The 10,344-nt window shown below is 54.5% G+C and overlaps 1 protein-coding gene across 2 annotated transcripts; it reads right to left on the bottom strand.

Moving 5' to 3' along the window:
• Positions 1-4,640: 4,640 nt before the first annotated feature.
• Positions 4,641-9,694, bottom strand: PLPBP (pyridoxal phosphate binding protein). 2 transcript variants are annotated; one of them, XM_055820084.1, is made up of 8 exons: positions 9,541-9,694; positions 9,004-9,111; positions 8,741-8,776; positions 8,086-8,161; positions 7,773-7,907; positions 7,427-7,569; positions 6,711-6,809; positions 4,641-6,361 (listed from the first exon to the last, which is right to left on the bottom strand). In XM_055820084.1, the coding sequence occupies exons 1-8, from the start codon at positions 9,634-9,636 to the stop codon at positions 6,224-6,226; spliced, it is 831 nt and encodes a 276-aa protein (XP_055676059.1). In that variant the 5' UTR covers positions 9,637-9,694; the 3' UTR covers positions 4,641-6,223. The 2 variants fall into 2 exon arrangements, with proteins under 2 accessions (XP_055676059.1, XP_055676060.1); XM_055820085.1 differs by lacking the exon at positions 9,004-9,111 and having other exon boundaries at positions 9,541-9,678.
• Positions 9,695-10,344: the final 650 nt, after the last annotated feature.

A 10,344-nucleotide genomic window follows, 5' to 3' on the forward strand; every position in this document is an offset into this window, starting at 1 on the left:
TCCCGCTCCCCCCTCTCACATCCCCTCTGCCTCTTGCTCTGCCCCCAGCCCTCTCCCCCCCGGGGCTTGGGCCACGGCTCACTGCAGCTCCAAAGCAAAAGGATCAAACTAAGGCAATGAAGTCTCCAGGACCCCGTGCCAGGGAGTAGACGAAGAGGATCACGGAAGGACGGCAAGAGATGGCTCTGGGAATGCGGTTTCTCTCCAGGACCAATAGTTTCTGGAGGGGAAAAGAAATGTATTCCTTTCTGCAAATAAATGCAACTCACTGTGGCAGTGGTCCTCGGGAAAGAGGAGATATTCATCAGCACGCACACCCAAGGGGCTTCCACATGTGCTTTTGTTTGGGAGCCGAAGCAGCTCAGTTCCTGCACAACCCGTTAGCCACTTCACCGGCGGTTCTGCAGCTCTTCCCTACCCAGGCACTCGCTGCCGCCAGCAGCCACGCTGGGGCGAGGACCGTGGCCCCCAGGGGTTCTCATGTGGCCAGTCGCACCCCCTGCAGACCTCCCATCCCCTGGCCTGGGGGATCAGCCACAGGCGCAGAGCCCTGGAGATTGGCATCACCTTGTTTAAAAGAGGACACTCAACAGTGCACCCGCATCTTCCTCTCTTTTTTTGTGTTTTTCCTTTTTTCTTTTTCCTTTTTTCCACTGAGAAAAATTTCCACTGTAGAAATTACCCTCCCGTGCTCAGCACTGCAGGATGCTGGTCCCAGATCCTGCAGCTGAAGCTGGAAGAGCAACAGGAAACCACTTGTGTCCAGTATCCGCTCAGAGATCCTGTGAGCATCTGCACAGAATGAAAGCCGTCCCAAAACCCAAAAGGGTGAGCTGTGCCTCCCTCTTTAAACACTGCAGAAAGCGAGAGTGGTCTTCCCTCCTCCTTTGGGAGAAGATGAACCTGCAGGCTGGAGCCCATGGTTCCCTCTGGGTGTCCCCAAGGGAGAGCAAAGACCAGTTTAGACAGCAGGTACCGTGCAGCACCACGCACGCTGCGCCTGTCAGCGCAAGAGCTGGGACTGAGACACAAGGCTCCAGCAGCTCGACCCCGAGGGAAGGGCCCAGCGCTGCGGTGCTGAGTGTCTGGAGGAACTCAGCAGAGCCTGGCTCGCCCCTTGCCACAGGTGGTCCTGCTGCGCTGGGGCACTCTCAACCCCGGGTTGCCCTGCGTCGCCTCTCACTGGCCCCTTTCATTTCTCCACCACAGGGAGAGCCAGGGAGATGCTCACACTCCTGTTCCTACCAACTGCAGCTCTGATAGTGATCCAAACCACAGCTGCTGCCCCTCTTCTTCCCTTTCCTCGGGGTAGCAGCCCTACAGTGGGCTAGAAGTGGCCCTGGGAAACCCCAGCAGCAAGGCAAGAGCTCCCTGTGCACGGACAAGGATGGGACTTGGCATGGATCTCAGGTCCTGCAGGATGTTGGTCAATGCTGGCAACATCCAAGGGCAATCAGAGCTCTGGAGTTGTCTCCATGACACATTGAAGCAATCAAGCCACTGTACGTGGTCTTCAGAATTTCAATCTGCTATTAAATTACCTCCAAGAACAGTCAAAACCTTGTCCAAACTAGTAACAAATGTGAAATACCCGGCCCCGGCCCGGCTACGAGGAGAGAAGCTCAAGCAACACTTCCCACATGCTTCAAGCCCGATGGAGTTCGGGTTCTTTCAACTACTTCCAAGCCCCTCTCTGTGCCTTCCCAGCCCAGACCCCTCCTGATGCCTCCTGCCTGGGAGACAACAAGGCAACCTGTCTGAAACTCCATCACCACGGACATGCCGGTGCCAGATGCCAAATCCCCATGCCTCTTGCTCCCATCCAAAGGTAAAAATGCTCCTTAAGCACTGTAGGCACACGGCAAGACAACAAGCACACGACTCTCTAAATTCCTTTCACTGGGATCCAATAAAAACCTTGGCAGTTGCCGGCCTTCCTGCCGGAAACCTGATATCCCAGAAATAAATACGCTTTCCACTTTGAAGGGCTGCAGCGGGCTCTGCCGCGGGGTCGAGCTGCTCCTGGCTGCCCCCCACCCCCGGCTCTCACCTGCCCGCAGCATCTCCGGCCGCAGCAGGAGCCTGAAGCAGAGCAGGGAACGGACCCAAATCTACCGGTTTTCTCATGCAAACCGAGCCCCCTGCGCCTGCCCGGCCATGTATCGGGGAGCGGGTGCTTTTGCGTCCCTCCAAGCCATCCCTGCTCACCGGGCTCGGCACCCACCGCCTCCCTGCGCATCTGCGTGCATCAGCACCCGGCCTGCGCTGCCATTCAGCGGGGAGGCCAAGCTCGGCTCCAGGCGCTTTGCAACACAAAGGATATTATCTGATAAAAAATAAATCAATGCTGGTTTGGTGGAGGAAGGGGAGTGAACTCTCCTGGACTCTCACCTAACGGGTGACCAGAGTGTGCTTTGGCACCAGTGCTTCCCTGAGGATGAGGATGGCCTCGGGCAGCCAGCCCATCTCTGCAGGAGCTAGGAAAGGAGAAGCAGCAGCACATCATCCCGTCCAGCATAATCAACAGTTTTATTCCTTTTAGAGGCAGCCAAGCCTGCCCACAGATGCTCCCCAAGCCCCCAGGAAGAGTTTTTCTCCACAGTGCATGTGAAGCCCTGCTCCATGCACTGACACAGCTCTGGTGGGGGGGGTCAGCCTGTTGTGCCCCCATCCAAGGAAGCAAGGGTCACCTCGGGGGACTGCTGGGAAACCCGGGGCTGTGCCTTTGCTCCGGGGGGGTGACGACTGGCCAGCAGCAAGGGCTGTTAAGTCACGAGGGAGGAGTCATCCCTCTGGCCACAAAACAAGCCTTCGTCTGCTGGACGCATTCCTTCCAGGCAAATATTGACAGTGACATTGCTCTGAGGAGCGAGAGCACTGCTGCTTCAATAAACCAGTCAAGTGCTTTTAATAGATGTAAATAAAGCTTGTGTTGCAGGGGGCCAAGTTGCCTGAGCGGGGAGTGGTTCATTAAGAGGCCAAGGAGCCTTTCATCTCCAGCTTGTTGGCTCCACTGCAATGACCAACAGTTACCATCTGCCGGGTGACCTCTGTGGAAGGAGTGGGTGGTCTGCGCCCTGCTCCCCCCTGACAGGTGTCTGGCATCACCAACACCACAGATCCGCACTCTCCTGGCTCAGGCCTGAGGTGGACACCTCAAGGAGGAACAGGAGGTGCTGGTGGGCACTGCCTGCTGCACCAGCTTTGGGGAGGCTTGGCCACTGGAGGAGCACGGCAAAGCTCTAGAGCATGACATAGCCAGAAGAGAAAAGCCAGTTTGAAGCACGATGGGTGGCAGAAACAGCTGCAGAGGAAGGGAGCAGAAGCTCACACTGCTCTCCTCTCCAGCGCCCTGTCACAGCCCAACACTGGCCACTGCAGCTGCAGCCAGCGCTGCTGTTCGGGCACAGCACCCAAGCTGCTCCCCGTGGGGCACCCGCACAGCCTGGACATGGCCCAGCCAGAAGGGAGAGGTGTCCCACAGCCAAGAGCATTCCCAGCGCCACGTGGCACGGCCCTGCAGAACCAGCGAGACGTGCAGCTCTGCCACATGCTCACGCAGGAGGCCACCACCAAAGCCGACGGAGCCCTAACTGTTTTAGCAGACAGTACGCAGGCAGATCAGAAAACCAGAAGACCATACGCTGTCATGAGCTGGTCTGCTCCTAAAACACCACTGTGCTGAGCCAGAGCTCCAGGGCATGGAAGCCAAGGACAAGCCTTGCCCTGCCCCACGGCCACCCGCACACACTCACCTCCCAGTTTACGCCATTTACTACTGCATTAAGCTCGGCCAGCGTCCAGTTCCAGCTCAGGAAAAAAGCACAAAATGCCTGAGAGAGGAAAAGCAAGAGGGGGCATGAGCCACGACGCAAGATAATTCTCTATGTAAACCCACCCCACTGTTCTGTGCTTGAACAGAAAGAACTGCAGCAGCGCAGCGGGTTTTGGAGTCACAGGCTGGTGGGAAAAGGCTGTTGGCAAGGGGTGAGCAGAGCAGGGGGTCCGTGATCTCCTGCTCGGGCTCAGAACCACCTGCTCCGGGGCTGGGCTAGCTCTGTAAGCTCAGGTAGCAAATCGCTTTTGCTCCTTATTTGCTACGGAGAGCTCTAGCCAACATTTTACAAATAGCAAACGCACTGCAGGGACACTGGCAGTCTTTGTGCATTGGAATCAAATTCAGATAGAACCAGTGTCCTGACTTTGTTTTTGTAAAATAAACGAAAGGCTTTTCATGTTGTGAAATCTGCAAACATGAGGATGTGTGGTCAGTGCGTGGTGCTGAAATTCTGGGAAGACAGAGGTGGAAGAGGAAGGGATTTAACTTCAACCATCAGATGGGAAATATTTTTTTTTGAGGCTCACTATTGATCCGTACCTGTCCGAAAGCAGCCGAGGAGCTGCTGTCCCTTCCTCGGTGGGCCAGGAGCGCTGCCCCGGCCCTGGGGAGCACTGCCACCCAGAGGGCTTCTCCACAAACAGCTCACGCCAGCTGACATGTCGCCCAACTCAGCAGCTATTTTTTTCCCCCTTCTGATCAAAGCAAGCTTGGCTTTCGGCTGTCTTTCAAACCACCCTCCTCCCTCCATCCTGAGACAAGCAAGTCTCGCTCAACAGCAGCTCCAGGTTAGGGAAACAGCTTCAACGACCACTCAGGGCATTTATTCACAAGGCTGGAACATAAAAATAACATCTTTAATAGCTTTATAGTTGGCACAGATGGTATTAAAATTCACTACTTTTTATTAATAAGACTATGAAACAACACATGGTGCAGTGCCGAGGAGGGCAGCTCAGACTGCATGTTGCTTCTAAACCATGTAGCTATGACAGGTTGGTGTTGACTCTTTTCATTTACATTCAGCTTTTATAGTCAGAGAGTAAAACCAACAGCTAGATTTAACCACACGCACACAGAGAAAAGCCTGGGAAGGATGTTTCTGCTGGCAACCGATGTCCCCTCCTCTTAGCAGCACACAAAAGCCCAAAAAAGTAGTTGTAACACAGGTTACAAGAGACTTGCCATAGCTACCATTGGCCAAATGACGTGACACAATGCAGGGGCTTCTGCTCACAACTGAATGAAAGTTACTGCAGTGAGAGAGTCTTGTTTCCCTCTTCCAGGAGAAGTAAAGGCTAGATCAGCACTTAAGATATTAGGACATAGCCTAGAAGCTCTGTCAGTGGCGAAAGGATTTTTTTTCAGGAACCTAGAAGACAGTGGAACAATAATACTTTACTTTCTGAAGTACTTTTCCCGAAGGGCCTCTAGCAAAGCTCACCGCTGCCCTGTGAGACAAGCATTATTATTCTCATACAGATGTATATGGGATGGTGGAGGCACCAAATGGTTAAGTGACTTGCCTTGGAAAGCAACAGCAAGCTGATGGTAGACCAGGGACCTTGCAGGAAACCCCCACTCTGACCAAAAAGAACTTACAACATCAAGAACTCCTACGCATGGTGAAAATAACTCCTTACAACACTTCACAAGAGGGGAAGGGGAAGGTTGAAAGCATCCCAGAAGACCTGAGCAGACATGGAACCAGGGGGAAAGGTTAGCAGTGTCAGCCTGAAAAGGACACATATAGACTTCAGCCAAAAAGACACTCCCACACTTGTGATCTGCATCCAAAACATTACGCCACGAACTTATGCTGGCAGCTGCTCTCCTTATCCATCCTTGTGTGCTTGTTATTCATCCTCTGTTTAAATGGATACAGTCACAGTATGTCTCTATCGCAGTTTCTAAGCAAGCATCCCTCAGTAGTGACCATGTGCAAAATTTTTATTTGGGGAAACATTTATAGGTCTCTGGCAAGATTATAACTTGTTTAATGAAGAATTTAGTCCTCAGTGAAACCATAATCACCAACACTGCTGCAGCTAAATCTTGCTCATTAGCAACTCCATCCTGACAAATGTTAGTTTGTTCAACCTATCATCCAAAAGTCACTGTTCTTAACCACCTTGAAGGAGCCAAGATACCAGTCACTTTCAAACATAAATTTTCTTATTTGTTGGTTATAAAAATTTCCAGTTTCTATGGGTACTCTATAATCACAATAAATTATGAGGCATTTCTGGGCTCTGCTCTGTTACGAGGAATTCCCTCTCACCATCGTGATCTGGTGTCAACATGGAGGGAAGTAAGAATGCATAGTGAGGTCTCCCATCATCTGTCCTCTGTCCAGACCACTTTTTTTTTTTTTTTTTCCTCCATCTAATGATCCTGCACTGTCAAGGTCTCCGTTTTGGCTTTAGTTTCAGCAGGGGCTTTGCCACCGACTGCTTTGTTGGAATAATCTCGCTCTCCAAAAATAGTGCTTCCAATCCTGACGTTTGTGGATCCAACCTCTATCTACAAAGAGACAGAAAGGAGGAGTTCAGGGCAGGGCTGCCACCCACGTCTGCCAACAGTCCGCAACCAACCTTGATGCTCGCCATGTCACAGAAGGACAGCTCCCCATATCACAGGACAGTTCCCCATGTACTCGCCACCTGCAGCTACAGCTAGGGTCTGTTTTGATCTGCAGAACTCTATCCCAGGACCAGGAGAGCTGTTTTTCACAGAACAGCACCATCGGTACCGCTATCCAAGGGCAGGCCTAAGAGGCCATTTTGGATGATGCCTGGGCTGGACTTTGGGTGCCTACCACTGGCATGTTTGTTTCCCAAGAGAAGGGGTGGCAGAAGGAAACCAGACTTACTGCGTGCTGGAAGTCTGTGGACATGCCCATGCTCAGCTCCACCTTCTCAATGGGGAGATTCAGCTTTTCACACACTTCCTGCCGCAAAGACAGCAGCATCTAGAAGGGAGGAGGAAAGAAAAGAGGACCACACACTTGACAGCCATGCTAGCTCAGTTTCAGGGTTTCACAGATCACGATTTCTGCCTTTCTTTGAAGTCTCCTTCAGGCTGAACGCAATTCCCACGCTTCCCACTGAAGCTTGCTCTGCAGCATCGTAACAGCACCTGGAGATTTCCCATTACATGCTGTGGCACTGATGACACACGTACTTACAACTCTACACATCTTTTGAAGACATTAAATTATCACACCAGCCTGACAGACAAGGAACACAGACCCAGTTCTTCTGCCTGCTGCAGCCCTGTGCACACAGTGTGCTGACTGAAACCCCAACTGAAAGCAGGACCAGAGGATCCAGGGCAGTAATTGCTGCACGAGGTGCCCCTGCTAATACCCTGGCTACAGCTTCAGAGAAGAGATGCGACCAAACATGTATGGGCTTCTGGCCTCTGCAGAAACAAGCCCAACACCTGCATTAGTACTGATACCTCAGAGCTCTGTACTACTCTGAACAAGGTGTTTCTATTGACAACCTACTGGTTTGGCTGGGATAGACAACAGACTGTAATGGGAGGCCAGCCAACAGCTGACATTTTCTTCTAGAAAAATCTTACCTGGAAGTCAGGATTTGGCCCCTTACTAAGGTCATGCCCGATGCTGCCAATCGTCATCAGCCCCACAAATTCCAGGCTTGGACACTTGTTGATGACATGCTCCACAGCAGCTGTAGTGTCTCCGGGAGGAAGGCCATGCTTACCTGGCAAAAAGCCGGGAGATTTGTGTCAAGCTCTGCCAGAGACCTGACCTCCCCTCCCCGCAGCCAGGCAGTCGCAAACAGATGAGCAAGTTTACTCCTAGCTTAGAGAAACACTTTAAGAGCGCATACCAACCCATCCCACTCAGGTTGTTTCTGTCAAGTCAGCAGGACAGACCTGCATATCATCAGAAAAGGCCACTTACTGTCTTCTCCACTCGTGTTAACTTGCACCATGACCTTCAGCTTCTGAGCTGACCCTTTTTTCTGCCATGAGCTGTTGACTCTGTCTGCCAGTTTCACAGAATCCACTGTTTCCAACATGAACAGGTTAGGGACGGCTGGGGAGAAAACACAGGCTGAGGGCAATTCTGCTGGCAGAGTATTTTTTGTACCTACAACTCAGCTGGCTCAGAGACACAAGCAGCGGTAAGTTAATGTATATGAGGCTGTTATCATTTGAACATTGGAAGACTCTTGCCCACAAGGTCACCCCACAAAAAATTAAATAGTGTTTACCGATCAACTTGTTGACATTATTTTTCTGCAGATGGCCAATAAAATGCCACTTAATCTCCGGACATGATGACAGAATCTGAAAGCAGACAGGAACAGTTGTTTGAATGACAATTCCCTCTGCCCCCCCACAGTACTTAAGTCTTAGTTTGCTCACAAACAAAATACCAGACACCCAATCTTCTTCTCTTGTTTACCCTGAAAGACACATTTCAGGCAGTGCTCCTAGTGTTTATTGAGATTGCTTCACAGCCTGGAGAGGAACAGAATGGTGGCTGCAGAGCATTACACCGTGCATGGGAAAAGCAAAACTCTTTTGTAACTGAACAGTCATAAAACGATGTTTTCCCCAAACTGAGTGTTACCATTTTTTTTAAAAGCGGGCTGTGCATCTCCTACAGCAGAAAGCACAAAAGGTAAAGCATTATTCAGAAAAATACTTCATGACTAAGGCACATGTATTCACAGAATCCTCTCCAGCCCACAAGGCAAGGAGACGGAATGGGGCTGAGATAAAGTGCTAAGAATAACCCCACTATTTATCTGAAAAGACAAGGATCAAACAGCCTCCAAATCCCTAAAACTGGGACTTCTGCTGAACAGCTCTCAGGACACAGCTACACAGGGAGAGAGGATATATAAAGAACTGCCTACTTACTCTGGAGTCTGATGCTTTTTCTAGCAGCTCTTGAACCTAGGAGAATCAAAGACAATCTCTCGTTAGAACCATGCCAGACGCGCCTGCACCACAAGAGCGGTCTCTTTGGAACATGTGTCCCTGGGACCAGCGTGCCCCTCGCTCACACGAGGGCAGAAGCCCGGCGCCGAACCCCAGCCCAGCTCCCCAGGCACACTGGGTGCCCGGTGCCTGCCCTAGGCGTGGGGGCCCACCCGCAGCCCCGTGGGGCCCAGCCAACTCACATAGTTCTCCCCAAAGCTGCGCTGCCCGTGGCTGTAGGCATCAATCACCATCTCTGCCGGCTTCGTCTTGCTGACGGCCACCAGCCGCGGCTGCACAGCTGGCAGCCCCTGCAGAAGCACCCAAGGGTGAGGGGGACACCTGGAGGAGGCCCTAACCTGCCTCACGCTCTCCCCCGTGTCCCGCAGCGGCCAGCCAGGCCCCCCAGCCCCAGCTCAAGCCCCCCAGCCCCAGCCTGGTGCTGCCGTGGGAGGGGATCAGGACGGCCTGTCCCAGTGGGACCGGCTACAGCGCGGGGAGGCCTGTCTCTAGGGTCCGTGATGGGGTGCTGTCTCCTCTGCTGGGGGGGGGGCCCGACACCCGACCCCGCGGGGTCCGTGGCGATGGGGGACTGCCTTCACGGCGACGGAGGACCTGCCCTCAAGGATGCGGGGCCCGTCTCTATGGTGACGGAGGACGTGCCGCCATGGCGAGCGGGCCTACCCCGGCGGGGTAAGGGCCTTCCCCCGCGCTCCCCGGCCCTCTCCGCCGCCCCTCACCTGCGGCCTCCGCGCTGCCGCCTGCTGCACCTGCTCGGTGACGGCCCGCAGCGCCGGGCCCAATCCATCCCCGGCGGCCATGCCGGCTCTCCACATCCCCGGCGGCCCCGCCGCCTTCCGCCACACACACGCGCGCGCCGCTCCTCTCCCCGCCCCGCCGCCAATGGCATCGCTCCTCCGCGCTCCGCCGGCCAATGGCATCGCTCCTCCGCGCCCCGCCGGCCAATGGCATGGCTCCTCCTCGCCCCGCCGGCCAATGGCATCGCTCCTCCGCGCCCCGCCGGCCAATGGCATCGCTCCTCCGCGCCCCGCCGGCCAATGGTATCGCTCCTCCGCGCCCCGCTGTCCAATGGCAGAGGCGAGGCGGGGCCCTGGGCGGTGGCGCCATGTTGGGGAGGTCGGCGGGCACCATGGTGGGCGGTACGGGGAGCAGCGCGGAGGCCTGGCCACGGGGCTGAGGGCCAGCTCGGGCCGGACCCCGCTCGCCGAACCGCCCGGGGCCATCCACAAGCCCCACGGGCTCCTGAGGGGAAAGGCCGGGCCGCAGGGCCCGGCTGGGGCTGCCTGCAGTGCGCATGCTCCCCTTCCCTCCCTCACCTCACGCCCTTCACCGGTTTTGGCCAAGACAGGCGACAAATACAGGCCAAAACTGGTGACAAACGCAGTCTGACCCCCGTGCCGTGGGGAACAGCCCTGACCGGCTGCCCCGCTCCCGCCTGGCGCTGCCCAAACCCATCTGCCTGCCCGTGGTGCTGCTGGGTGGGGGTGCAGGCCCGACGCCGGGCTGAGGGGCAGCGAGCAGAG

Source organism: Falco peregrinus, chromosome 17 (assembly GCF_023634155.1).
Source record: "Falco peregrinus isolate bFalPer1 chromosome 17, bFalPer1.pri, whole genome shotgun sequence".
NCBI classification, from domain to species: domain Eukaryota; kingdom Metazoa; phylum Chordata; class Aves; order Falconiformes; family Falconidae; genus Falco; species Falco peregrinus.